This window comes from Bombina bombina, chromosome 7 (assembly GCF_027579735.1).
Source record: "Bombina bombina isolate aBomBom1 chromosome 7, aBomBom1.pri, whole genome shotgun sequence".
NCBI classification, from domain to species: domain Eukaryota; kingdom Metazoa; phylum Chordata; class Amphibia; order Anura; family Bombinatoridae; genus Bombina; species Bombina bombina.
In genome coordinates this window covers 57,730,952-57,757,338 of record NC_069505.1, presented here as the reverse complement: position 1 = coordinate 57,757,338, position 26,387 = coordinate 57,730,952, and the positions used below count along the sequence as shown (strand labels likewise).

At 38.8% G+C, this 26,387-nt stretch overlaps 1 protein-coding gene across 3 annotated transcripts in view; it reads right to left on the bottom strand.

The window, feature by feature from the left end:
• The window catches only part of PPP2R5B (protein phosphatase 2 regulatory subunit B'beta), a 150,301-nt gene that overhangs the window by 12,787 nt on the left and 111,127 nt on the right, over positions 1-26,387 (bottom strand). For all 3 annotated transcript variants that reach the window (XM_053720128.1, XM_053720129.1, XM_053720130.1), the window contains exons 8-10: positions 25,373-25,481; positions 5,075-5,128; positions 2,726-2,776 (exon numbers count right to left, since the gene is read on the bottom strand). In XM_053720128.1, the coding sequence (XP_053576103.1) occupies positions 2,726-2,776; positions 5,075-5,128; positions 25,373-25,481 (214 nt within the window). The remainder of the gene's footprint in view (positions 1-2,725; positions 2,777-5,074; positions 5,129-25,372; positions 25,482-26,387) is intronic.

Sequence of the window (26,387 nt, the reverse complement as noted above, 5' to 3'; positions counted from 1 at the left end):
TTGTGTGTGCATGCATGTGTAAATGTGTGTAAATGTATGTGCGTATGCGAGTTTGTATATGCACGTGTGTATGCATTAGTGTGTGAGTATGTGTGAGTATTTGTGTGTGCATGCATGTGTAAATGTGTGTAAATGTATGTGCGTGTGCGAGTTTGTATATGCACGTGTGTATGCATTAGTGTGTGAGTATGTGTGAGTATTTGTGTGTGCATGCATGTGTAAATGTGTGTAAATGTATGTGCGTGTGCGAGTTTGTATATGCACGTGTGTATGCATTAGTGTGTGAGTATGTGTGAGTATTTGTGTGTGCATGCATGTGTAAATGTGTGTATATGTATGTGCGAGTTTGTATATGCACGTGTGTATGCATTAGTGTGTGAGTATGTGTGAGTATTTGTGTGTGCATGCATGTGTAAATGTGTGTATATGTATGTGCGAGTTTGTATATGCACGTGTGTATGCATTAGTGTGTGAGTATGTGTGAGTATTTGTGTGTGCATGCATGTGTAAATGTGTGTAAATGTATGTGCGTATGCGAGTTTGTATATGCACGTGTGTATGCATTAGTGTGTGAGTATGTGTGAGTATTTGTGTGTGCATGCATGTGTAAATGTGTGTAAATGTATGTGCGTATGCGAGTTTGTATATGCACGTGTGTATGCATTAGTGTGTGAGTATGTGTGAGTATTTGAGTATGAAAGGATAAATGAAACAACTGCATGAAAGGATAAATGAAATAAATCCTCCCCTAGAACCAAAGTCTTTTTATTTAGCAACAAAGATTTAAAATTGTAATGCCAAATATTACGTGTGTATAGATTTATGAGTGTTGCCTGCTTTTTTATGTCCGAGTACAAACTTTAATTAGGTATTAATATGCTTTGTTAGCCATGAGTTGCCTTTGCTATTTTATAACATATGATTATTTTAATGTCCTAACATTTATATTTGAACTGCATACTAACAAACTATACTATCCCCTAATCCATGTTTGCTATAGAATAAAAATAATTAAATGTTAAAAATGACAACATTCCTATTTTAACTTATTGTCTAATGATAAAATAACATAACATAAAAAAATAGGCACATCAACAACCTTATTTTTTCATTTAAAAAAAATGTAAACCACAGTTTCCACTTAAAAGCATTATCTAGGATTGCCATCATTGCAATTTAAGTAACCGTTATACTGCTAGTAGCTTTTTCTTTAAGTGCTAAGTTGGCGCAACCATTTTTCTGTGTCACAGTTTTCGTGCCATTATTAATGCAACATTTTTCTCAAGCTATTGGACTGTATTCTCATAATGTTTAGTATTCGTTCAGTTCCGTATCTTGGCACCTATACGGGACACCAGTTGTGTTTGTTTCATGCCTGTTTGAGATGATTGTTTGTTCTTGTTTGCAACAGGATATTCCTGCAGGTTCTGAATTTTTGCTTACATTCTACAACTCATTGACCTAACAATTCTACTGACTTTTCTGGATCCTTTGGTTAGGAAGTTTGACTTCTTTTTTTAAAAATTTAGATTCTGCTTCTGTCTGCCATCGATATTAGTGACCCTGGCCTGTCTCACCTTGATCTTATATATGGGCACCTGCTACCAACCGTAAAGGTTCTATGCACTTTAGCCCACACCATTCCGTAGACATTTATTAGTTGGTCACATTCAAGGCTTTATTCTGAGTGCTGGAATAATGTTCACTTTATTTATTACTCAGTTATCTTGGAATGACAAAGCTTCTTGGCTGGATATTATTATTTCATCAATTTAAAGCCAAATATCTCAGCATGTTATTTCTTCATCACATCACAGATATTCAGCATTTGGGCTGTAGCTGTTACTAAATCTTCCTATAAAGGAATACAAATACAGGTGGCCCTCGTTTTACAACGGTTCAATTTACACCGTTTCAGAATAACAACCTTTTTTTTTTCAGTCATGTGACTGTTATTGAAAAGCATTGTGAAGCAGTGCATTTATTAAAATAGCCAGTAGGTGGAGCTGTCCGCTTGTGTTGCAGCAAAGCCAAGCAAGCTGAAATTAATCAGTTTAACCAGACCTGAGCTATCGAGCAGATTTCAAAGGAACAAGATCTTCCTGTCTATAAATCAGTGCAGATTGGAATGCATAGAAAGAACTGTTTGCAGAAAAATGCAAGTGAAGTCTGTGTTGTGTGATTATTTTATTAGGTTTATAATGCTGTTTAGCAAATGTTTTTGTTCATTTAACTTAGTTTAATTATATATTCTGTGTTGTGTGATTATTTTATTAGGTTTATAATGCTGTTTAGCATTTAAAGTCTTCATTTCAAAGCTTTAAAAATAATGTATTAGGTGTTACTTATGACAATTTTGAGAGAGGCCTGGAACCTATCTCCCTCACTTCCCTTTGACTTACATTATAAACTGGGTTTCAATTTACAACAGTTTCGATTTACAACCATTCCTTCTGGAACCTAATCCCGGCGTAAAGTGAGGGCTACCTGTACATTCCCTTTTTTTCTATGAATAATTTATTTTCATGTTTCCCATTTATTTACTTCAATCACTTCAAAACGTATAAATTGAATCAAAGTAGTTAATGTTGCATTGTTTATATCTTTATATATGTGTGAGGACGTGTGTTTTTACAGTTAATCATTGTGCAATTACATGTTTAGGAAATTAATATGTTGCATATTTATTGTATCAGTCCCATAAACAAGTATATTATTTCATTACCTCTTTCTGAGTGCAGGTTTTGGGCCAGTATTTTAACAAACCTCGAATAACCTGTATAGAAAATAGAGATTAACAATTTCATTATAAAAAAGCTGTAATATATGTAGTGTCCACTAGATGGCTACATAATGTCAAAAAGATGCAATAAGGATCTAGTGACTTGATGCCATGATGAAAAGGACATTGTACGTCACATTTTTCTCCAGTTTAAAGTGTTCCTAATTATCCATTTTACCCACTGTAATATAGGAAATTGAGTGCAAATCACTTCTTTACTTTTATTTTGTTATTTGAAATATCTGTTTTTGCATGTAGAAACCACCACCTATACTACAAATATGAATTCCCCTGTATTCCCTATAGAGAAGCTATGTATGCAAGAGGCAGCAAGCAGCAATCAAGTATTCAGATAGGTACTATGTGTTTTTACTTCCAATTGCTCTCTCTGAGGGCCTGATGACCGAAATCTCTCCACTCAGGTGAGATTATACAAAATGATCCCCCCAGCACTGCGAGATCCCTAGTGACATTTTCAAAAGACAGATTTTGCTTTACGTCTCCAAGGTGCATTCCCTGTATTTCTGTATGTGAAGGAGAGAATCCCAGTGCAGAACATGACAGTTCTGCTGCATTTACACTTTATGCTTTTTATTTTATATTGTTTTACATTTCAGATAACATTTTATTACATTTAAACTTTGCAGTTTCTATTTTGTATTTTATTTTGCATACAGCAGTGTATTTAAAGGGACAGTCTACTTGAATTTCTTTTATTGTTTAACTCTTTAATGACTGACTACAGGGTACGTTGCTGGTCCTTAAGGGGTTAAAAAGATAGATAATCCCTTTGTTATCCATTCCCCAGTTTTGCATAACCAACACGGTTATACTAATACATTTTTTACCTCTGTGATTACCCGTATCTAAGCCTCTGCAGACTACCCCCTTATCTCAGTTTTTACTGACAAATTTGCATTTTAGCCAATCAGTGCTGACTCATAAATAACTCCGCAGGAGTGAGCACAATGTTATCCATTTGACACACATTAACTCGCACTGTCCAACTGTCAAAATGCACTCATATAAGAAGAGATCTTTAAGGCCATAGAAATTAGCATGAGCCTACCAAGGTTTAGCTTTCAACAAAGAATACCATGAAAACAAAGAAAATGTAATGATAAAAGTAAATAGGAAAGTTGTTTAAAATGACATGCCCTATCTGATACATGTAAGTTTAGTTTTGACTAGACTGTCTCTTTAAATAGATATGGAACAGTCTGTGTCATTGTTGTGATAAAAAATAATCTCTAACCAGAGGCTTATAATTATACAGAAATCATTGCAATGTGTATTATTAATCATTTTAAAATAATTTTACCTTTTACTTCTTTTTTTAACTTAATTTGTGCAGTGTCCATTACTTCCTCTCACAGCCTACAAGGAGGCTAGGGTCTCTACAGGAAGCCATGTACAGCATTGAGCTAGTTTATTATTCAGATAATGCTAGAGAGAGTAAGTGTCTGGTTTGCTCATGCTCAGAAGTAGCAGAATGCAACTTAAAAGGCCATGTTACCCAAATGTTGAAACACTTGAAAGTAATGCAGCATAGCTGTAAAAACCTGACTAGAAAATATCACCTGAACATCTCTATGTAAAAAGGAAGATATTTTACCTCAAAGTATTCAAACCCCATTGTAAAGAACTTTAAGCAGCAAATCAGTATATCTGTCCTGGGACCTACAAGGGAGCGTGCCTCATGCACACTCGTGTTATTTCCCTATTCAGTTTAAGGAAGCTTACAACGAAATTTCATGAGAGTTAAGTACAAATCTCATGAGATCACAGTAAAAGAGTTCATGACTTCAGCACTGCTGATTGTCTGCTGTTCATTTCTTCCTTTTTTATTTTATTTTTTATTTATTTTTTACCTGCAGCTGGACAGTAACTGAAAGATAACATTTTACACAGAACTTACTCTGGTGAGCTGAGGAGGTTGTGAGGTAAAATATCTTCCTTTTTTACATAGAGATGCTCAGGGGATATTTTCCTGTCAGCTTTTTACAGTTATACTGCATCAGTTTCAAGTGATTTAGCCTATGAGTATTATGTCCCTTTAAAGAGACATGAAACCCACATTTTTCATTTCATGATTCAGAGAGAATATGTGGTTTAAACAGCAATCCAGTTTACTTCTATTATCTCATTTGTTTTGTTCTTTTGGTATCCTTTGGTTCTTCCAGTTTGTAATTCCCTGGTTCCCCCTGCTACAGTTTTCTGCCCTTTTGGCTGGCAGTCACCAGACAGGGCACAAATACGCACTATGGTACAGTATATAGTACATGTACTTACATGCTCTGTCAATGAGGAGTCTTTTTCCAGGAACTGAACCGCACAATACGCAAGCTATAAAGACACCGTTTAATTAGTAAATGACAGTGAAGCAGAACCATTTTACCTGTTAAGTGAAATATTAGTGTTAGACACCAGACCTCCCAACTGTCCCTAAGTGAGAGGGACAGCCCCTACATCTGAGCTCTGTCCAACTGTCCCTCTGAGATAGTTGTATGATTTGCACAATTTCCCTTAGCCCCACCCACAGACTGCCCAGACACGCCCATGAACCGCCCAGACACACTCATGAACCACCCAGACACACCCATGAACCGCCCAGACACACCCATGAACCACCCAGACACACCCATGAACCGCCCAGACACACCCATGAACCGCCCAGACACACCCATGAACCACCCAGACACACCCATGAACCGCCCAGACACACCCATGAACCGCCCAGACACACCCATGAACCGTCCAGACACTCCCATGAACCGCCCAGACACACCCATGAACCGCCCAGACACACCCATGAACCACCCAGACACTCCCATGAACCACCCAGACACACCCATGAACCGCCCAGACACACCCATGAACCGCCCAGACACACCCATGAACCGCCCAGACACACCCATGAACCACCCAGGCACACCCATGAACCGCCCAGACACACCCATGAACCACCCAGACACTCCCATGAACCGCCCAGACACACCCATGAACCACCCAGACACACCCATGAACCGCTCAGACACACCCATGAACCACCCAGACACACCCATGAACCACCCAGACACACCCATGAACCGCCCAGACACACCCATGACTCCCCTAAACCAAACACAGCCCATCCACAAAACAGCAACAAAGTCCCTAATACAAAGCAACATGTTGACAGCTTACTGTTAACATTTCTAATACAAATGATGAGATCATGACATTTTTAATGAGATACATCATTAAAGGGACATTGTACACTAGATTTTTCTTTGGATAAATGTTTTGTAGATTATCCATTTATGTAGCCCACTTGGGAGTGTTTTTCTTACAATGTATAGTTTTGCTTATTTTTAAATAACATTGTGCTGATTTTCAGATTCCTAACCAAGCCCCAAAGTTTTAGATGCATACTGATGTATACAGACTTTAGACTGCTTCTGTTTGTGTAATGGATGTTTTCATATGCAAGGAAAGGGGGGGGGGTCTGCTCTTCCTGCTTTCTCAGCCCCTGTCACTGGGTGTCCCAGGCTGATCTCATTAACAGCTAAATTGGGAACTTCTAAGTAAGTTTTTAAAAGGTTTTATACTGGATTTGTATATCCTTATCTGTGCATATTATTCTTTATAGCAGTGTCTGTTACATGCAATTATACAATTTACCATAAAATTTCCATAGAATATTGAAAAAATAATAGTAATAATAATCATTATAATAATTATAATAGTAAAACCCATAGAAATCACTGTACAATACACAGAGACCTTGATTACAAGTGGAGCACAAAATTGTAGTGCTATTGTGCGCTAACACCGCTCAAGTTAAATCAATAGTGCTCTTATTTTTGTTCTCATATTACAAATTTTAAAGAAACTGTTAGCACTTAAGTGAAAGCCTAGTGTGTGCTAACATCGGGATGTCAGATAATGTGGGTGCTCTAAATGCCTCACATAATAGACTTCTTTGGGGCACGCTAAAAAAATGCATTTAGCCTATCACTCAAGTGCTAAACCACAGCGGTGCTAAGCCTAAAATGCGCTAAAGCCAAAGGTGCACTAAGCCTAAAGTGTGCTAAGCCTAAAGTGCGCTAAGTCTAAAATACGCTAAGCCAAAGGTGTGCTAAGCCTTAGGTGTGCTAAGCCTAAGGTGCCCTAAACCTAAAGCCCGTTAAGCCTAAAATGTGCTAAGCCAAAGGTGTGCTAAGCCTAAGGTGTGCTAAGCCTAAAGTGCGCTAAGCCTAAGGTGTGCTAAACCTAAAGTGCGCTAAGCCTAAAATGTGCTTAAACTTAGGTGCGCTAAGCCTAAGGTGTGCTAAGCCAAAAGTGCGCTAAGCCTAAGGTGTGCTAAACCTAAAGTGCGCTAAGCCTAAAATGCGTTTAAACTTAGGTGCGCTAAGCCTAAAATGTGCAAAACCTAAAGTGCGCTAAGCCAAAGGTGTTCTAAGCCTAAGGTGCGCTAAGCCTAAAGTGCGCTAAACCTAAAGTGCGATAAGCCTAAAATGCGCTTAGCCTAAGGTACGCTAAGCCCTAAGGTGCGCTAAACCTAAAGTGTGCTAAGCCTAAAATGCGGTAAGCCAAAGGTGGACTAAGCCTAAGGAGCACTAAGCCTAAGGTGCGATTAGCCTAAAATGCGCTAAGCCTAAGGTGCGCTACGCTAAAGGTGCACTAAGCCTAAGGTGTGCTAAGTCTAAGGTGCACTACGCTGAAGGTGCGCTAAGCGTAAGCTGTGCTAAGTTTAAGAAATGCTAAGCCTAAGTGTGCTACGCCAACTATGCACTAAGCCTAAAGTGCGCTAAGCCTAAAATCCGCTAAGCTGAAGGTGTGTTTAGCCTAAAGTGCGCTAAGCCTAAAATCCGCTAAGCTGAAGGTGTGTTTAGCCTAAAGTGCGCTAAACCTAAAATCCGCTAAGCTGAAGGTGTGTTTAGCCTAAAGTGCGCTAAGCCTAGTGTGCTAAGCCTAAAGTGTGCTAAGCCTAAAGTGTGCTAAGCCAAATGTCAAATAGTGGGGTACTTTACTACATTTTAAACTTTTAAATTATGCTTTTCTAGTGAAATATATATATATACTTTTTATATTGAAAATGTTTTAACAGTGCTTTAAAGGGATATGGTATATGACAAGGTGTTAGAATTGGAAGGGCTCAAAGGTGTATTTATATGTGTGTATTTGTATGTGTGTAGTATGTATATATATATATATATATATATATATATATTTACTGGATATGTTTTTGTTTATATATATATATATATATATATATATATATATATATATATATATATATATATATATATATATATATATATATATATATATATATATATATATATATATATACTGTGTATATATTTATATATATATATACTGTATATATGTGTGTGAGCACATACATACATAAACAAATATACAGACACACATATATATGCAATACTCTTGTTATTTTGATATATATTATGTACAAATTTGAGCCCTTCTCAGTGCAATAAATACCTTGTCATATATCATATCCCATTACGGGCTTACCGCTGGTGTTACAAGTTAAAAGTAAATGCGATTGCTTGAGCACAATCATGATTTACGCTAGAATGACTAGCATGACTTCAGAGAAAAAAAAAGGCAGGCATTGGACTTTAACATACATATACATCTTTAAAATGTATAAATGTGTTGACAGAGCGAAGGGGATTGTGTACGATAGAATATGTTTCCCCATTTCGGGCCAGTAATCCACTTCACAGTTTGGAGGTTGCAGAGAATTGCAGGGGAGAAATCCAGTTCAGGTTTTACCTACAAACTAACTCCTAGATTTAGAGTTTTGTCGGAAAAAACCCGCGGTGCTAACAAGGCTTTTTTTTTTTCCAGCGCACCCTTAAAGGGACACTAAACCCAACATTTTTCTGTCATGATTCAGATAGAGAATACAATTTTAAACAACATTCCAATTTACTTCTATTATCTAATTTGCTTCATTCTTCAGATATTTTATGTTGAAGAAATAGCAATGCAAATGGGTGAGCCAATCACACGAGGCATCTAAGTGCAGCTACCAATCAGCAGCTACTGAGCATATCTAGATATGCTTTTCAGCAAAGAATATCAAGAGAATGAAGCAAATTAGATAATAGAAGTAAATTAGGAAGCTGTTTAAAATTGCATGCTCTTTCTAAATCATGAAAGAAAAAATGTGGGTTTCATGTCCCTTTAAGCCAACGCTGGTATTTAGAGTTGTCTGAATGGCTGCATTAGCCTCAGAAAAGGGAGCGTTGAGCATAATTTAGCTCCACTTCAACCCTCAATACCAGCGTTGCTTAAGGTAGCGGTAAGCTGGAAAAACGTGCTCGTGCACAATATCCCCATAGGAAACAATGGGGCTGAGCTGGCTGAAAAAAAACCTAACACCTGCAAAAAAGCCGCGTTCAGCTCCTAACGCAGCCCCATTGTTTCCTATGGGGAAACATTCTCTAAGTCTGCACCTAACACCCTGACATGTACCCCGAGTCTAAACACCCCTAACCTTACACTTATTAACCCCTAATCTGTTGCCCCCACTATCGCTGACCCCTGCATTATAATATTAACCCCTAATCTGCCGCTCCGGACACCACCGCCACCTACATTATAGCTATGAACCCCTAATCTACTGCCCCTAACATCGCCGACACCTATATTATATGAATTACCCCCTAATCTGCCCCCCCCCAACGTCGCCGCCACCTACCTACACTTATTAACCCCTAATCTGCCGACCGGACCTTGCCGCCACTATAATAAATGTATTAACCCCTAAACTGCCGCACTCCCGCTTCGCAAACACTATAATAAATTGTATTAACCCCTAATCTGCCCTTCCTAACATCGCCGCCACCTACCTACAATTATTAACCCCTAATCTCCCGCCTGCAACGTTGCCGCTACTATAATAAAGTTATTAACCCCTAAACCTAAGTCTAACCCTAACACCCCCCTAAGCTAAATATAATTTTAATTAAACAAAATAAATTTACTATTATTAACTAAATTATTCCTATTTAAAACTAAATACTTACCTATAAAATAAACCCTAACGGCTAGATTTGGAGTTTTGCGGCCAAGGGGGTGCGTTAGCTACGCAGGCTTTTTTCTGGCCGCACCTTTAAAATAACTCTGGTATTGAGAGTCCACAGAATGGCTGCGTTAGGCTCCAAAAAGGGAGCGTACAGGCATATTTAACGCCACTGCAACTCTCGATACCAGAGTTGCTTACGGACGCTGCCAGCCTCAAAAACGTGCTCGTGCACGATTCCCCCATAGGAAACAATGGGGCTGTTTGAGCTGAAAAAAAAAAACACCTGCAAAAAAGCCGCGTTCAGCTCCTAACGCAGCCCCATTGTTTCCTATGGGGAAACACTTCCTACGTCTGCACCTAACCAGGGCCGGACTGGGACCAAAAAAAGGCCCCCTGTGCTCACCATTTCTTATTTAACCTTATACCAAACATGGCAAGTATAATACTTGTTTAAGTGACAAAAACATTTAACATTTCCAATACCCTATTAATCACTGTATTTTGTAAATTGGTTGGTATGACAAAATAAAGTAAAATATAAACAAAAACACAACAAAACCAAAATAAAGTGCTAGTTTTTCATGAAAAAAGGCCATTCTTAAAAGATTTCATCTGAATCATCCAAACTTTAACTTCTATTATCAAGTTTACTTTGTACTTTTGGTATCCTTTGTTAAAAAACACATGTACATATCCTGCACTACTGGGAGCTAGCTGGTGATAGGTGTTTACACACACGTGTACTTATCATTAACTCACTTTTTGCCTTCTCTGTGCATTTTGGAGTATAGAAAAAATACTTTTTCATAGTTTTAATTTACTCATATAAAGGATTTTTTTTTTTATTGTGCCACCAAGTGATATAATGAAGATGTTAAATAATTTGCTGTGGCATCAAATGCAATGCAAGTCACATACACAGCTTCATCTGCACTGTTACTGTAAATCACTGTGGCCTAGATTTAGAGTTCGGCGGTAGCCGTCAAAACCAGCGTTAGAGGCTCCTAACGCTGGTTTTGGCCGCCCGCTGGTATTTGGAGTCAGTGATTAAAGGGTCTAACGCTCACTTTGCAGCCGCGACTTTTCCATACCGCAGATCCCCCTACGCCATTTGCGTAGCCTATCTTTTCAATGGGATCTTTCTAACGCTGGTATTTAGAGTCGTTTCTGCAGTGAGCGTTAGAGCTCTAACGACAAGATTCCAGCCGCCTGAAAAAAGCAGGAGTTAAGAGCTTTCTGGCTAACGCCGGTTTATAAAGCTCTTAACTACTGTACCCTAAAGTACACTAACACCCATAAACTACCTATGTACCCCTAAACCGAGCTCCCCCCACATCGCCGACACTCGATTAAAAATTTTAACCCCTAATCTGCCGACCGCCACCTACGTTATACTTATGTACCCCTAATCTGCTGCCCCTAACCCCGCCGACCCCTATATTACATTTATTAACCCCTAATCTGCCCCCCACAACATCGCCGCCAGCTACTTAAAATAATTAACCCCTAATCTTCCGACCGCAAAGCGCCGCCACCTACGTTATCCCTATGTACCCCTAATCTGCTGCCCCTAACATCGCCGACCCCTATATTATATTTATTAACCCCTAATCTGCCCCCCACAACGTCGCCGACACCTACCTACACTTATTAACCCCTAATCTGCCGAGCGGACCTGAGCGCTACTATAATAAAGTTATTAACCCCTAATCCGCCTCACTAACCCTATCATAAATAGTATTAACCCCTAATCTGCCCTCCCTAACATCGCCGACACCTAACTTCAATTATTAACCCCTAATCTTCCGATCGGAGCTCACCGCTATTCTAATAAATGTATTAACCCCTAAAGCTAAGTCTAACCCTAACAGTAACACCCCCCTAAGTTAAATATAATTTACATCTAACGAAATAAATTAACTCTTATTAAATAAATTATTCCTATTTAAAGATAAATACTTACCTGTAAAATAAACCCTAATATAGCTACAATATAAATTATAATTATATTATAGCTATTTTAGGATTAATATTTATTTTACAGGCAACTTTGTATTTATTTTAACCAGGTACAATAGCTATTAAATAGTTAAGAACTATTTAATAGTTACCTAGTTAAAATAATAACAAATTTACCTGTAAAATAAATCCTAACCTAAGTTATAATTAAACCTAACACTACCCTATCAATAAAATAATTAAATAAACTACCTACAATTACCTACAATTAACCTAACACTACACTATCAATAAATTAATTAAACACAATTCCTACCAATAAATACAATTAAATAAACTAGCTAAAGTACAAAAAATAAAAAAGAACTAAGTTACAGAAAATAAAAAAATATTTACAAACATAAGAAATATATTACAACAATTTTAAACTAATTACACCTACTCTAAGCCCCCTAATAATATAACAAAGCCCCCCAAAATAAAAAATTCCCTACCCTATTCTAAATTAAAAAATTTACAAGCTCTTTTACCTTACCAGCCCTGAACAGGGCCCTTTGCGGGGCATGCCCCAAGAAGTTCAGCTCTTTTGCCTGTAAAAAAAAACATACAATACCCCCCCCCCCAACATTACAACCCACCACCCACATACCCCTAATCTAACCCAAACCCCCCTTAAATAAACCTAACACTAAGCCCCTGAAGATCTTCCTACCTTGTCTTCACCATCCAGGTATCACCGATCCGTCCTGGCTCCAAGATCTTCATCCAACCCAAGCGGGGGTTGGCGATCCATAATCCGGTGCTGAAGAGGTCCAGAAGAGGCTCCAAAGTCTTCCTCCTATCCGGCAAGAAGAGGACATCCGGACCGGCAAACATCTTCATCCAAGCGGCATCTTCGATCTTCTTCCATCCGGTGCGGAGCGGGTCCATGTTGAAGCAGGCGACGCGGATCCATCCTCTTCTTCCGATGTCTCCCGACGAATGACGGTTCCTTTAAGGGACGTCATCCAAGATGGCGTCCCTCGAATTCCGATTGGCTGATAGGATTCTATCAGCCAATCGGAATTAAGGTAGGAATTTTCTGATTGGCTGATGGAATCAGCCAATCAGAATCTAGTTCAATCCGATTGGCCGATCCAATCAGCCAATCAGATTGAGCTCGCATTCTATTGGCTGATCGGAACAGCCAATAGAATGCGAGCTCAATCTGATTGGCTGATTGGATCAGCCAATCGGATTGAACTTGATTCTGATTGGCTGATTCCATCAGCCAATCAGAAAATTCCTACCTTAATTCCGATTGGCTGATAGAATCCTATCAGCCAATCGGAATTCGAGGGACGCCATCTTGGATGACGTCCCTTAAAGGAACCGTCATTCGTCGGGAGACATCGGAAGAAGAGGATGGATCCGCGTCGCCTGCTTCAACATGGACCCGCTCCGCACCGGATGGAAGAAGATCGAAGATGCCGCTTGGATGAAGATGTTTGCCGGTCCGGATGTCCTCTTCTTGCCGGATAGGAGGAAGACTTTGGAGCCTCTTCTGGACCTCTTCAGCACCGGATTATGGATCGCCAACCCCCGCTTGGGTTGGATGAAGATCTTGGAGCCAGGACGGATCGGTGATACCTGGATGGTGAAGACAAGGTAGGAAGATCTTCAGGGGCTTAGTGTTAGGTTTATTTAAGGGGGGTTTGGGTTAGATTAGGGGTATGTGGGTGGTGGGTTGTAATGTTGGGGGGGGTATTGTATGTTTTTTTTTTACAGGCAAAAGAGCTGAACTTCTTGGGGCATGCCCCGCAAAGGGCCCTGTTCAGGGCTGGTAAGGTAAAAGAGCTTGTAAATTTTTTAATTTAGAATAGGGTAGGGAATTTTTTATTTTGGGGGGCTTTGTTATTTTATTAGGGGGCTTAGAGTAGGTGTAATTAGTTTAAAATTGTTGTAATATATTTCTTATGTTTGTAAATATTTTTTTATTTTCTGTAACTTAGTTCTTTTTTATTTTTTGTACTTTAGCTAGTTTATTTAATTGTATTTATTGGTAGGAATTGTGTTTAATTAATTTATTGATAGTGTAGTGTTAGGTTAATTGTAGGTAATTGTAGGTAGTTTATTTAATTATTTTATTGATAGGGTAGTGTTAGGTTTAATTATAACTTAGGTTAGGATTTATTTTACAGGTAAATTTGTTATTATTTTAACTAGGTAACTATTAAATAGTTCTTAACTATTTAATAGCTATTGTACCTGGTTAAAATAAATACAAAGTTGCCTGTAAAATAAATATTAATCCTAAAATAGCTATAATATAATTATAATTTATATTGTAGCTATATTAGGGTTTATTTTACAGGTAAGTATTTATCTTTAAATAGGAATAATTTATTTAATAAGAGTTAATTTATTTCGTTAGATGTAAATTATATTTAACTTAGGGGGGTGTTACTGTTAGGGTTAGACTTAGCTTTAGGGGTTAATACATTTATTAGAATAGCGGTGAGCTCCGATCGGAAGATTAGGGGTTAATAATTGAAGTTAGGTGTCGGCGATGTTAGGGAGGGCAGATTAGGGGTTAATACTATTTATGATAGGGTTAGTGAGGCGGATTAGGGGTTAATAACTTTATTATAGTAGCGCTCAGGTCCGCTCGGCAGATTAGGGGTTAATAAGTGTAGGTAGGTGTCGGCGACGTTGTGGGGGGCAGATTAGGGGTTAATAAATATAATATAGGGGTCGGCGATGTTAGGGCAGCAGATTAGGGGTACATAGGGATAACGTAGGTTGCGGCGGTTTACGGAGCGGCAGATTAGGGGTTAAAAGTGTAATGCAGGGGTCAGCGATAGCGGGGGGCGGCAGAATAGGGGTTAATAAGTGTAAGGTTAGGGGTGTTTAGACTCGGGGTACATGTTAGAGTGTTAGGTGCAGACGTAGGAAGTGTTTCCCCATAGGAAACAATGGGGCTGCGTTAGGAGCTGAACGCTGCTTTTTTGCAGGTGTTAGGTTTTTTTTCAGCTCAAACAGCCCCATTGTTTCCTATGGGGGAATCGTGCACGAGCACGTTTTTGAGGCCGGCCGCGTCCGTAAGCAACTCTGGTATCGAGAGTTGCATTTGCGGTAAAAATGCCCTACGCTCCTTTTTTGGAGCCTAACGCAGCATTTGTTTTAACTCTCGATACCAGAGTTAAATTTATGGTGCGGCCAGAAAAAAGCCTGCGGAGCGTTAACAGCCCTTTTACCGCCGAACTCTAAATCTAGGCCTGTGTTTGTAAGGCTGTGCAGAAACAGGATTGCACTATGGGAATTGCAGCAAAAGAGGAAGTCTGCAATCAGTACAGAGTTGTAAATAAAGAAGTGATATGAATTCAGTTTAATATGCAAAACACAATCATTAGCAAATTATAAAGATATAATGCCCACAAATAACAGTTACATGTTACATACATGGTTTTCTGGATCATTCCTATTTAGATTTTCAAGACTGCATTAGTAGGATTGACAAAAAAGATAAAGTAAAATAATACTTCTCCTCTGAAAAAACGTGGTAAAAGTGAATTATTTCCTAACCTGATGGGCCGGCTACTACATAGTACATACCATAGGCCTGTGCAAGCGTGGTGTATTTAAAGCAATAGTTAGCAGGGCTAAGCTTTTAAGCAGCTGCTCAATTTACAAACAATACAATACAAACACCCTGCTGTAGAACAGATGGCACAAAAATCAGAGCAAAGGCGGCGCGCTATATATTGACCACTGACCTGCATGCAGATGTTATCAGGTCGTTACCCTTACCCAATATAGTCAGTACCACGCTCATAACTAGGTTCTCTCCTCGGGATACGTTTATTTACTTATATAATGTACACGCTCCTAGTACAGTCACCCTGGATGTGGCTGCCTCCCTCGCCCTCTTCCCTCCTTCATGCGCACGCTACTTAGGACGATGAGAGGAAGTGATGGGTTTGTAGGAGGTCACTGTGTCACCCTTTTCACTTCCTCCCAGGCAGCCAGGCTAGCAGCACAGAACTCGGAGGCCCCCCTGCTCCTCCCACTTCTGGCCGGACTGCTAGCACATGCAGGCAGCTCCTGTCTGCATACAGCGACCGTGAGATCCACTTGCAAGAAGTAAGTGGAGGATTCCCAGTCTCACGGCCGCTGTATGCAAGTCTGTGCCCCCTGGTGTGGCCTTTTTATGGTGCTTACGTGAGGCCCCCTGATGTGCCAGAGAGAACAGTGCCCTAAAAATCAGCAGTTAGAAACTTCCATTCTGTGTCAGTCAGTCAGCACAGAGCTACTGACCTTGCTGTAATGGTGGGCGGAGCTAAGGGAACCGGCGGCCCACCGGGCAAATGCCCGGTATGCCCTATGGTCAGTCCGGGCCTGCACCTAACACCCTAACATGTACCCCGAGTCTAAACACCCCTAACCTTACACTTATTAACCCCTATTCTGCCGCCCCCGCTATCACTGACACCTGCATATTATTTTTAACCCCTAATCTGCCGCTCCGTAAACCGCCGCTACTTACATTATCCCTATGTACCCCTAATCTGCTGCCCCTAGCACCGACGACCCCTATATTATATTTATTAACCCCTAATCTGCCCCCCACAACGTCGCCTCCACCTGCCTACACTTATTAACCCCTAATCTGCCGACCGGACCGCACCGATATTATAATAAAGTTATTAACCCCTAATCCGCCTCACTAACCCTATAATAAATAGTATTAACCCCTAATCTGCCCTCCCTAACATCGCCGACACCTAACTTCAAACATTAACCCCTAATCTGCCGACCGGAGCTCACCGATATTCTAATAAATTTTTTAACCCCTAAAGCGAATTCTAACCCTAACACCCCCTAAATTAAATATAATTTAAATCAAACTAAAAAAATTAACTCTTATTAAATAACTTATTCCTATTTAAAGCTAAATACTTACCTGTAAAATAAACCCTAATATAGCTACAATATAAATAATAATTATATTGTAGCTATTTTAGGATTTATATTTATTTTACAGGTAACTTTGTATTTATTTTAACCAGGTACAATAGCTAAAATAGTTAAAATAATTACAAAATTACCTGTAAAATAAATCCTAACCTAAGTTACAATTAAACCTTACACTACACTACACTATCAATAAATTAATTAAATAAAATATCTACAATTAAACCTAACACTACACTATCAATAAATTAATTAATACAATATCTACAAATAAATACAATGAAATAAACTAAAGTACAAAAAATAAAAAAGAACTAAGTTACAAAAAATAAAAAAATATTTACAAACATCAGAAAAATATTACAACAATTTTAAACTAATTACACCTACTCTAAGCCCCCTAATAAAATAACAAAGACCCCCAAAATAAAAAAATGCCCTACCCTATTCTAAATTACTAAAGTTCAAAGCTCTTTTACCTTACCAGCCCTGAACAGGGCCCTTTGCGGGGCATGCCCCAAAGAATTCAGCTCTTTTGCCTGTAAAAAAACCCACATACAATACCCCCCCCCCCAACATTACAACCCACCACCCACATACCCCTAATCTAACCCAAACCCCCCTTAAATAAACCTAACACTAAGCCCCTGAAGATCTTCCTACCTTATCTTCACCATACCAGGTTCACCGATCGGTCCAGAAGAGCTCCTCCGATGTCCTGATCCAAGCCCAAGCGGGGGGCTGAAGATGTCCATGATCCAGCTGAAGTCATCATCCAAGCGGGAGCTGAAGAGGTCCATGATCCGGCTGAAGTCATCATCCAAGCGGGAGCTGAAGAGGTCCATGATCCGGCTGAAGTCTTCTATCAACGGCATCTTCAATCTTCTTTCTTCCGGATCCATCTTGCAGACCTCCGACGCGGAACATCCTGCTGGCCCGACGGGCTACCGACGAATGAAGGCTCCTTTAAGGGACGTCATCCAAGATGGCGTCCCTCGAATTCCGATTGGCTGATAGGATTCTATCAGCCAATCGGAATTAAGGTAGGAAAATTCTGATCAGAATCAAGTTCAATCCGATTGGCTGATTCAATCAGCCAATCAGATTGAGCTCGCATTCTATTGGCTGTTCCGATCAGCCAATAGAATGCGAGCTCAATCTGATTGGCTGATCGGATCAGCCAATCGGATTGAACTTGATTCTGATTGATTCCATCAGCCAATCAGAATTTTCCTACCTTAATTCCGATTGGCTGATAGAATCCTATCAGCCAATCGGAATTCGAGGGACACCATCTTGGATGACGTCCCTTAAAGGAACCGTCATTCATCGGGAAGTCGTCGTCGGAAGAAGATGGGTCCGCGGTGGAGGTCTTCAAGATGGAGCCGGTCCTCATTGGATGAAGATAGAAGATGCCGCTTGGAAGAAGATGGTTGCCGGTCCGGATCTACTCTTCTTCCCGGATAGGATGAAGACTTTGGACCCTCTTTTGGACTTCTTCAGCCGTCGGATGATGGATGTCTAGCCCCCTCTTGGGTTGGATGAAGATATCGGAGCCAGGACAGATCGGTGTGATACCCGGTGAGGTGAAGACAAGGTAGGAAGATCTTCAGGGGCTTAGTGTTAGGTTTATTTAAGGGGGTTTGGGTTAGATTAGGGGTATGTGGGTGGTGGGTTGTAATGTTGGGGGGGTATTGTATGTGGGGTTTTTTACAGGCAAAAGAGCTGAATTCTTTGGGGCATGCCCCGCAAAGGGCCCTGTTCAGGGCTGGTAAGGTAAAAGAGCTTTGAACTTTAGTAATTTAGAATAGGGTAGGGCATTTTTTTATTTTGGGGGTCTTTGTTATTTTATTAGGGGGCTTAGAGTAGGTGTAATTAGTTTAAAATTGTTGTAATTTTTTCTAATGTTTGTAAATATTTTTTTATTTTTTGTAACTTAGTTCTTTTTTATTTTTTGTACTTTAGTTAGTTTATTTAATTGTAGTTATTTGTAGGAATTGTATTTAATTTATTTATTGATAGTGTAGTGTTAGGTTTAATTGTAGATAATTGTAGGTATTTTATTTAATTAATTTAATGATAGTATAGTGTTAGGTTTAATTGCAACTTAGGTTAGGATTTATTTTACAGGTAATTTTGTTATTATTTTAACTAGGTAACTATTAAATAGTTATTAACTATTTAATAGCTATTGTACCTGGTTAAAATAATTACAAAGTTGCCTGTAAAATAAATATTAATCCTAAAATAGCTACAATGTAATTATTCGTTATATTGTAGCTATATTAGGGTTTATTTTACAGGTAAGTATTTAGCTTTAAATAGGAATAAGTAATTTAATAAGAGTTAATTTATTTCGTTAGAATAAAATTATATTTAACTTAGGGGGGTGTTAGGGTTAGGGTTAGAATTAGCTTTAGGGGTTAATAAATTTAATAGAGTAGCGGTGAGCTCCAGTCGGCAGATTAGGGGTTAATGTTTGAAGTTAGGTGTCGGCGATGTTAGGGAGGGCAGATTAGGGGTTAATACTATTTATTATAGGGTTAGTGAGGCGGATTAGGGGTTAATAACTTTATTATAATAGCGGTGCGGTCTGGTCGGCAGATTAGGGGTTAATAAGTGTAGGCAGGTGGAGGCGACGTTGTGGGGGGCCGATTAGGGGTAAATAAATATAATATAGGGGTCGGCGGTGTTAGGGGCAGCAGATTAGGGGTACATATCCATAATGTAGGTGGCGGCGCTTTGCGGTCCGCAGATTAGGGGTTAATAAGTGTAGGCAGGTGGAGGCGACATTGAGGGGGGCAGATTAGGGGTTAATAAATATAATATAGGGGTCGGCGGTGTTAGGGGCAGCAGATTAGGGGTACATAAGTATAACGTAGGTGGCGGTCGGCAGATTAGGGGTTAAAAATATTTAATCGAGTGGCGGCGATGTGGGGGGACCTCGGTTTAGGGGTACATAGGTAGTTTATGGGTGTTAGTGTACTTTAGAGCACAGTAGTTAAGAGCTTTATGAACCGGCGTTAGCCCAGAAAGCTCTTAACTACTGACTTTTTTCTGCGGCTGGAGTTTGGTCGTTAGATTTCTAACGCTCACTTCAGACACGACTCTAAATACCGGCGTTAGGAAGATCCCATTGAAAAGATAGGATACGCAATTGACGTAAGGGGATCTGCGGTATGGAAAAGTCGCGGCTGAAAAGTGAGCGTTAGACCCTTTCCTGACTGACTCCAAATACCGGCGGTAGCCTAAAACCAGCGTTAGGAGCCTCTAACGCTGGTTTTCACGGCTACCGCCAAACTCCAAATCTAGGCCTAAGATAGCTACAATATAATTAATAATTACATTGTAGCTATTTTAAGAATTATTTTTATTTTACAGGCAAGTTTGTATTTATTTTAACTAGGTAGAATAGTTATTAAGTAGTTATTAACTATTTAATAGCTACCTAGTTAAAATAAGTACAAAATTACCTGTAAAATAAATCCTAACCTAAGTTACAATTAAACCTAACACTACACTATCATTAAATTAATTAAATTAATTACCTACAATTAGCTAAACTAAAATACAATTAAATAAACTAATCTATAATAAAAAACCCCACTAAATTACAGAAAATAAAAAAATATTACAAGAAGTTTAAACTAATTACACCTAATCTAAGCCCCCTAATAAAATAATAAAAAAAACAAAATAAAAAAAATTCCCTACCCTATTCTAAATTACAAAGTAATCGGCTCTTTTACCAACCCTTAAAAGGGCTTTTTGCGGGGCATTGCCCCAAAGTAATCAGCTCTTTTACTTGTAAAAAAAAATACAACCCCCCCAACATTAAAACCCACCACCCACATACTCCTACTCTAACCCACCCAAACCCCCCTTAAAAAAACTAACACTAACCCCCTGAAGATCTCCCTACCTTGAGCAGGGCCGGATTTCCCATTAGGCACAGTAGGCATGTGCCTACAGGCGCCTTGCAGTGAGGGGCGCCTGCCTGTCAGTAATTAAAAAAAAAAAATATTTTTTTTTTTTTTTTTTTTTTTTAGTGAGGGCATTAATTTTAGTAAGAATTATGCTGCCAGGTGCTTACAGAGTCGAGTGTTTATTGGGAATATGTTACAGCAGTTGAGGGAGCCATGAAGGAGAGAGGGGCAAATATTAAAACTAAACCCCTCCCATTTTCGCCAGGCATGTTTAGTTTCACTTTTATTTTATGTACTTCTGTTGCCTCACACAGCCAAGCTCCATGCTGATGTGTAGCAGACACTTTTTGTTGAGGAATGAAAGCTTCAAAACAACAGGTTAGGACTGTACAATGCTTCTAATGCTGCCTAGAATGGCAACATAACAAGCAGAGCACTTTAATCCCTTGGCTACCAGAGAGGGTTGCAGTGTATTCACTTATTATGTGCTGTAGGGCATTTTTATAGCCAGGGGGTTAAATTCTGCTTCAGGATGAATGTTTTTGTTCTATAAAGGCCTTGGAGGTGTGGAGGTTATGTGGGACTAGCTGCTCTGCTCTTTATTACAAGCTGCCAATTGTGATTTACAAATTTTACAGCCTTTAGGGCACTTTGACAACAAAGTTTGTAGACTGTAAGGCTGTAAAATATGTATGTGTGTAAACCACTCACATGGCATATTTGTTTGTATGTATGTATATGTATGTGTATATATATATATATATATATATATATATATATACATACACACACATCACATACAAAATTGTTAATCTGTTCTTTTATCAAGTAAGTGTGGTATTTTTGTATTGTGGTAAATTTAATTTCTAATTTCTAATTTTAAACACATTTGTTGACCCCTGGATTACATATAATCTACAACATTCCATGTTTTCCTTTGAGAGCAACATCATATTATATTTATATTTCAGAACAAAATAAATGTAACATCTGTGTGTATTTGTACCAAAAATATCAGAGTTCACAAGATTTTTTTCATGTAGTGGAAAAAATACCTACATTTTATGTTTTCTTCCACTGGCTGCACAGGTTGTTGATGAGCTTGCATGCTGCTAGTTTTAATATTGCTATTGTTTACACAAAACTGTGTTTAACTCCAACAAAATGTTAAGCACATAGTCAAAGTCATCTCCAGAAAAGCAATACACTAATGGCTTGTCAATAAACATGTCCTATGAGCCCATCTGGGTCTGCACAGATGTGTATTGCTGTCTCAGAACTGACATTGACTATGTGTTTAACTCTTTTGCAAGAGGCTAACACCCTTCTGTGCAAGCACTAGTGCAATATTAAAATGCTCTATCAAACTGTCACATTTTATGTCCCTTTAAATAGGGTTTTCTTTAGAATATTTTGCATTAAAAGTTTAACATGATTTGTTTTTGTTATACACAAATATTGCAATTGGTGTGTGTATTTGTGTATCTCCATAAAAGGGAAAATTTAATTTTACATGTAATATTTATTTTTAGTTGTCTTAAATAATAATAATAAAAAAAGTCCTCATTTTTTTCCACTTTTTTTTTTTTGGGGGGGGGGGGGTAGGGGGGCGCTTCAGGTTTTTGTGCCTACAGGCACCTAAGATGTAAATCCGGCCCTGACCTTGAGCCGTCTTCACCCAGCCAAGCCGAATTCTTCATCCAATCCGAGCGATGTGGTCCTCCATCCGGGCGAAGTCTTGATCCAAGCAGCAAAGAAGAGGTCCTCCATCTGGGCGATGTCTTCCTCCAAGCGGCATCTTCTATCTTCTTTCTTCCGGCTCCATCTTCAGACCGCCGACGCGGAACATCCACCTTCTGACGGACTAACGACGAATGACGGTTCCTTTAAGGGACGTCATCCAAGATGGCATTTCCCTTCGGCCGAATAACTAGGAGTTATGGGAAAGGGAAGTGATACTCAACAGCTCTGCGGGGGTGCTCTTTGCCTCCTCCTACTGGCCAGGAGTGAATATCCCACTAGTAATTAGAATGTTTTGTGGACTCTCCATGCCCGGAAATAAATACATTTATCAGGTAAGCATACATTTTGTTTTTGTAATTTTTCAGTTGTGTGGAAAAGCCACACAACTTTAGTCAGCGATACTTTATCCTGTTTAGTAAGCGCCATTGTGCAAGGATTTATTTTGTTCTTTTGTTTATGTTAAAACTCTATTCCTGCAAATTGTCTGTGAATAAACAGGCGAAGGCTTTTACATCTAATCCATTGTGTATTGTGTTTTTCTGCTGTGAAGACTGTGTCAAAGCTATTCCCGAAAAAAAAAATACCCAAGGGCAGTGGTATAGATATATATTGTACGAAAATACCATATTCTGTTATGTGAAGAACATTGGAATATAAAATATTCATATTTTCCTGTTGGGTTAGCGCACTTGAGGATATGCGATCGGGTTTGCGCGAGAGTAGTGTGTTAGTTTTTTTTTCTCTATTGACTTCTATGAGGGAATACGTGAACGCGCAAACAATATTTTAACTTCGACTTTTTGCACTTGTCGGGTTAGCACAAGAGCAAAAATAGTTTACTTTCAACTCGTAATACAAGCACAAACTGACGAGTGCAAAAAGCCGAACTTAATGTTCGAGCGGGAGCGTTAATTAGCGCTCCACTTTTAATCTGACCCTAAATCTCTTTTAAAAAATGTATTTCAATAAAAAATGTATATTTTACTTTTAATATGTATAAATATGAGTGGAAAACTCTGGTCTCCAAGCATGCTAAATTGTATAGCACTAATATGTGTAGCACTCAAGCTCAACACATAACTCATCACTTGCGTTCATGGTCGCTATTTGGATAGAGCATCCTGCGCTACCGATTGCGCTCTACTTGTAATCTAGGCTCAAGATTTTTTTTAAACAAATAAAGGAGTCCTACACGTGTGTAGGTTTACTCCAAAAAATATGCTTTTATGCACAATATAAAGATAAAGTAATATCTAATGGTTTATAAATAACTTTTATTTATTATATTAAAAGACAGCAAAGAAATAAGGTTTCTTGCTGCACTACCACATAGTTAAAAACACTGCACCTTTGTAACTAAATTAAATAATGATACTTTAAATAATTTGTGCTGCTGCATAAGTTACTATGGCCTCTAGTTATCAAGGTCTGTCGGACCTGATCCGACAGTGCGGATCAGGTCCGACAGACCTCGCTGAATACGGCGAACAATACGCTCGCCGTATTCAGCATTGCACAGCAGCTCACAAGAGCTGCTGGTGCAACGCCACCCCCTGCAGACTCGTGGCCAATGGGCCGCCAGCAGGAGGGTATCAATCAACCTGATCGTACTCGATCGGGTTGATTTCATGCGATGTCTGTCCGCCTGCTCAGAGCAGGTCGGACAGGTTATGGAGCAGCAGTCTTTGTGACTGCTGCTTCATAACTGCTGTTTCTGGCGAGCCTGCAGGCTCGCCAGAAACACGGGGCATCAAGCTCCATTCGGAGCTTGATACATATGCCCCTATGTAGCACCCCTGGGATACTGGGAAAGAGGAGCGTGTATTTGCTTGCATTAAATACTGTTTGTATAGTAAGGTATTTATGTAAGTAGAACTGATCTCCTCCTAAGTAGGATATGGTACACTTTTATATACAAAATAAATAAAGTTTGATTAGCCTGTATTTTCGGCACTTGTATCAGCACCAATCGAAAACCGCCCTCCTCCCCTAAAGGGACACTGAACCAAATTTTTTTCTTTTGTGATTCAGATAGAGCATGTAATTTTAAGCAACTTTCTTATTTACTCCTATTATCAATTTTTCTTCATTCTCTTGCTATCTTTATTTGAAAAAGAAGGCATCTAAGCTAAGGATCCAGCCATTTTTTGGTTCAGACACTGGACAGCATTTGTTTATTGGTGGGTAAATTTATCCACCAATTAGCAAGAACAACCCTGGTTGTTCACCAAAAATGGGCCGGCACCTAAACTTACAGTCTTGCTTTTCAAATAAAGATACCAAGAGAATGAAGAAAATTTGATAATAGGAGTAAATTAGAAAGTTGCTTAAAATTGCGTGCTCTATCTGAATCACAAAAGAACAAATTTGGGTTCAGTGTCCCTTTAAGTAGTAACCCCAAGCGGGTAGAGACAAATGCAGGAGCTATTGTAAAGGTAAGTTCTTGTTAGCATCTATAGTTCAACAACAGGTGACCAAATTAAAATAACAAAAAGTCCCCTGTTATTTTAATTTGGTACCCAGTATCCGAGGGGTGATTCATAGTAACTTATGCAGCAGCACAAATTATTTAAAGTATCATTATTTAATTTAGTTACAAAGGTGCAGTGTTTTTAACTACATGGTAGTGCAGCAAGAAACCTTATTTCTTTTCTGTCTTTTAATGTAATAAATAAGTTATTTTTTATGTTTAAACCATTAGATATTACAGATTATTTTATCTTTATATTGTGCATAAAAGTATATTTTTGGAGTAAACCTAAACACTTGTAGGAGTACTTTATTTGTTAATACTATGTTCATGCTTACAGCACAACTATCTGTATTAACCCATGAATAATATTATTGTCAAGGTCTACAAGTAGATAATAATACCCAACACACTCTCGTATTCGTTTCCTTTTTTTAGTTCAAGATATACAGTTTTACATATTGTTGACCCCGTATTGTTTTTCTGAGTCTCACCTGTGCATGGAATATAGAGAGAGATTTTGCTGAGTGCAGAGGTATTAAAACGCGGACAAGAAATTGTTTGTGTTCAGATTTCAGAGGTAAAGCAAATCCATTGATGATGCTGTGAAATAAGAGAAATACATATTAGAGTTTATATTTATTTCATGGTTTAGAAACTTTTAACAAATTTAAAGGGACATAATACTCATATGCTAAATCACTTAAGAGTGATGCAGCATAACTGTAAAAAGCTGACAGTAAAATATCACCTGAGCATCTCTATGTAAAAAAGGACGATAATATACCTCAAAATCCCTTCAGCTCACAATAGTAAGTGCTTTGTTAACTTTCTTTAGCTTCATGTTGAAAACACAACAGCCAATCACCATCATCAGTGCTGAGGTCATGCTTTGCTTTAATGTGTATGAGATTTCACTTAAACCTTGCAAGATTTAATTGTAAACTTCCTTAAACTAAGGAAGGAAATAACATAACTGTGCTGCACATCCCAGATTCAAACTCCCTTGCAAGTCCTGGGACTAGCATCCTGATTGGCTGCTTAAAGTCCCTTTAAAATGGGACATGGCTACTGAGGAAATATAGAGGTAAAATATCTCCCTTTTTACATAAATGTTCAGGTGATATTTTCTAGTCTGCCTTTTACAGCTATGCTGCATCCCTTTCAAGTGCTTCAAGATTTGGGTATCATGTTCCTTTTCAGTTTTGAAGTATCAATGTACTACACAGAGTTAGCTGGTGATTGGTGGAAGCACATATGTGCCTCTTATTATTGTCTCACCAGGTGTGTTCAGCTACCTCCCAGTAGCAGGGCCGCATTGGCCTACCAGGATACCAGGAGATTTCCCGGTGGGCTGCAGCAGCTGGGGCTGGAAAGCTACAATTTAAAGGGGTGATAAATGGATGCAATTGGGTTGTATTGTGCCTATATCACTACAATCTGGCACTTTTATTTAATACAAAGTAATATAATTTAATTCTGAAAAATATATTGGGGAATGAGTATCCA